Here is a 1,472-nt window from a genome sequence, read left to right as displayed (position 1 = left end):
GTGGTGTCTGGCTGTCTCGAACAGAGGCTGCAGCAGATCCGAGGTGAATACACACTCACACTCTCACTCACTCCCCACCGACGAGAGTTGGAGTGCCAGCTCGTAGCGGAGCGATAATGGTGTGTGCGTGCGTGCGCGTGCGTGCGTGCGCGTGTGTGCGTGCGCGTGTGTGCGTGTATCCGTGCGCGTGTGTGCGTGCTCGTGTGTGCGTGTGCGTGTGTGCGTGCGCGTGTGTGCGTGCGCGTGTGTGCGTGCGCGTGTGTGCGTGCGCGTGTGTGCGTGCGCGTGTGCGTGTGTGCGCGCGTTTAGAAACGTGCTAAAATGTCGTATCTACAAAAGTATAATACAGGCTTTGAATGTGGGATTCAATAACATTCATCAAAGCTGGACTTCCCATTCTTGCCATATGAACAGGATGCCAGTGTCCTAAATTTAGAGGGTGCTTATACCTCTTGAAAGGTGATCCTTGGGGGAATTCTTGCATCAACAGCTTCGCCACCACACACACACGAGCACACAGACAGTCGGCACAAAGGATCACTGTCGTCCTGCATGTGGGAGGAGTTCCCTCATATTTACTCTGAGACGAACGCCTCAGTTCCACCTTGCTGTTGATCAGGAGCTGCTGGTGCCCTCGCGTGTTAGCCAGGATGTCTCCTCGTCCTCCGTGCACCTTCTCCGTCGCCACCGCCGTTATTGTCATCGCAGTCGGCAATATCATCATCGCAGAAGCGTCTCCGTTCGTCCCCACGGAAGTCATTCAAAATTTACGCCAAGTTTCTGAAGCCATTCAAGAATTGACGGGGGCGATAGCTGGGCACCAAAGCTGCAAGTTTGTGCAGACAATTGCCGAGTCCCTTCAGAGTCAGCAACCAGTCCTGGCTCAGCTCTTGTCCAAGAGTGTCGGCAACCAGAATCCCCAGTGTCAGGCTCCGAACTACGACCTAGTCTTCAGCATGGGAGAACTCAAGGCTGACCTGAAGCACGTCTCTCAAGCTGTGGGAGCAGCTGTCGACCGAGTGGCCTCCCTCGATGAGCGACTCAAGCTTGTGGAGGCCATCGCCTCCCAGGATAAAATTCAAAGACAGACTTTGGAAGAGGCCGTGACCGGGTTGGACGATCGGCTGCAGAAGGTGGAGACTCTCGCCTCCCTAACCCACAAACTTTCTCAGGACATGGAGGAGAAGCTCCAAGCTCACGTGGAAACGGAGGATGCCAGCAACAAAGGTAAGTACACGCGAACACTTGTCAACTTATTTTCTCCCAAACGTTAAAACGCCGAGGCCTCCCTCATTGCTCGTTCAAGGTGCCGAGTTCGCCGAGGCCAGCTTCACAGTAGGGAGGGGTGGGTTTCCTCCATCATGCTCCTTCACTGGATCACAACGGAGGGAGAGGGGTGGGCAAGCAACGCTATATATTGAAATAGGACTCCAAGACTAGAGCCTCGTTGGCATAAGGCTAGTTTAGTAGCC

At 54.7% G+C, this 1,472-nt stretch overlaps 1 protein-coding gene across 2 annotated transcripts in view; it reads left to right on the top strand.

Moving 5' to 3' along the window:
• The first annotated feature begins 485 nt into the window (after positions 1–485).
• The window catches only part of LOC143024680 (uncharacterized), a 13,383-nt gene continuing 12,396 nt past the window's right edge, over positions 486–1,472 (top strand). The window contains exon 1 of one of the 2 annotated variants that reach the window (XM_076183678.1): positions 486–1,227. In XM_076183678.1, the coding sequence (XP_076039793.1) occupies positions 651–1,227 (577 nt within the window). In that variant the 5' untranslated portion in view covers positions 486–650. The remainder of the gene's footprint in view (positions 1,228–1,472) is intronic. The other variant, XM_076183677.1, reaches the window with a different exon arrangement.

Source organism: Oratosquilla oratoria, chromosome 4 (assembly GCF_046742065.1).
Source record: "Oratosquilla oratoria isolate Oo_2021 chromosome 4, ASM4674206v1, whole genome shotgun sequence".
In the NCBI taxonomy this organism is placed as follows: Eukaryota; Metazoa; Arthropoda; class Malacostraca; order Stomatopoda; family Squillidae; genus Oratosquilla; species Oratosquilla oratoria.
This window is presented reverse-complemented; position numbering and strand designations above follow the sequence as displayed.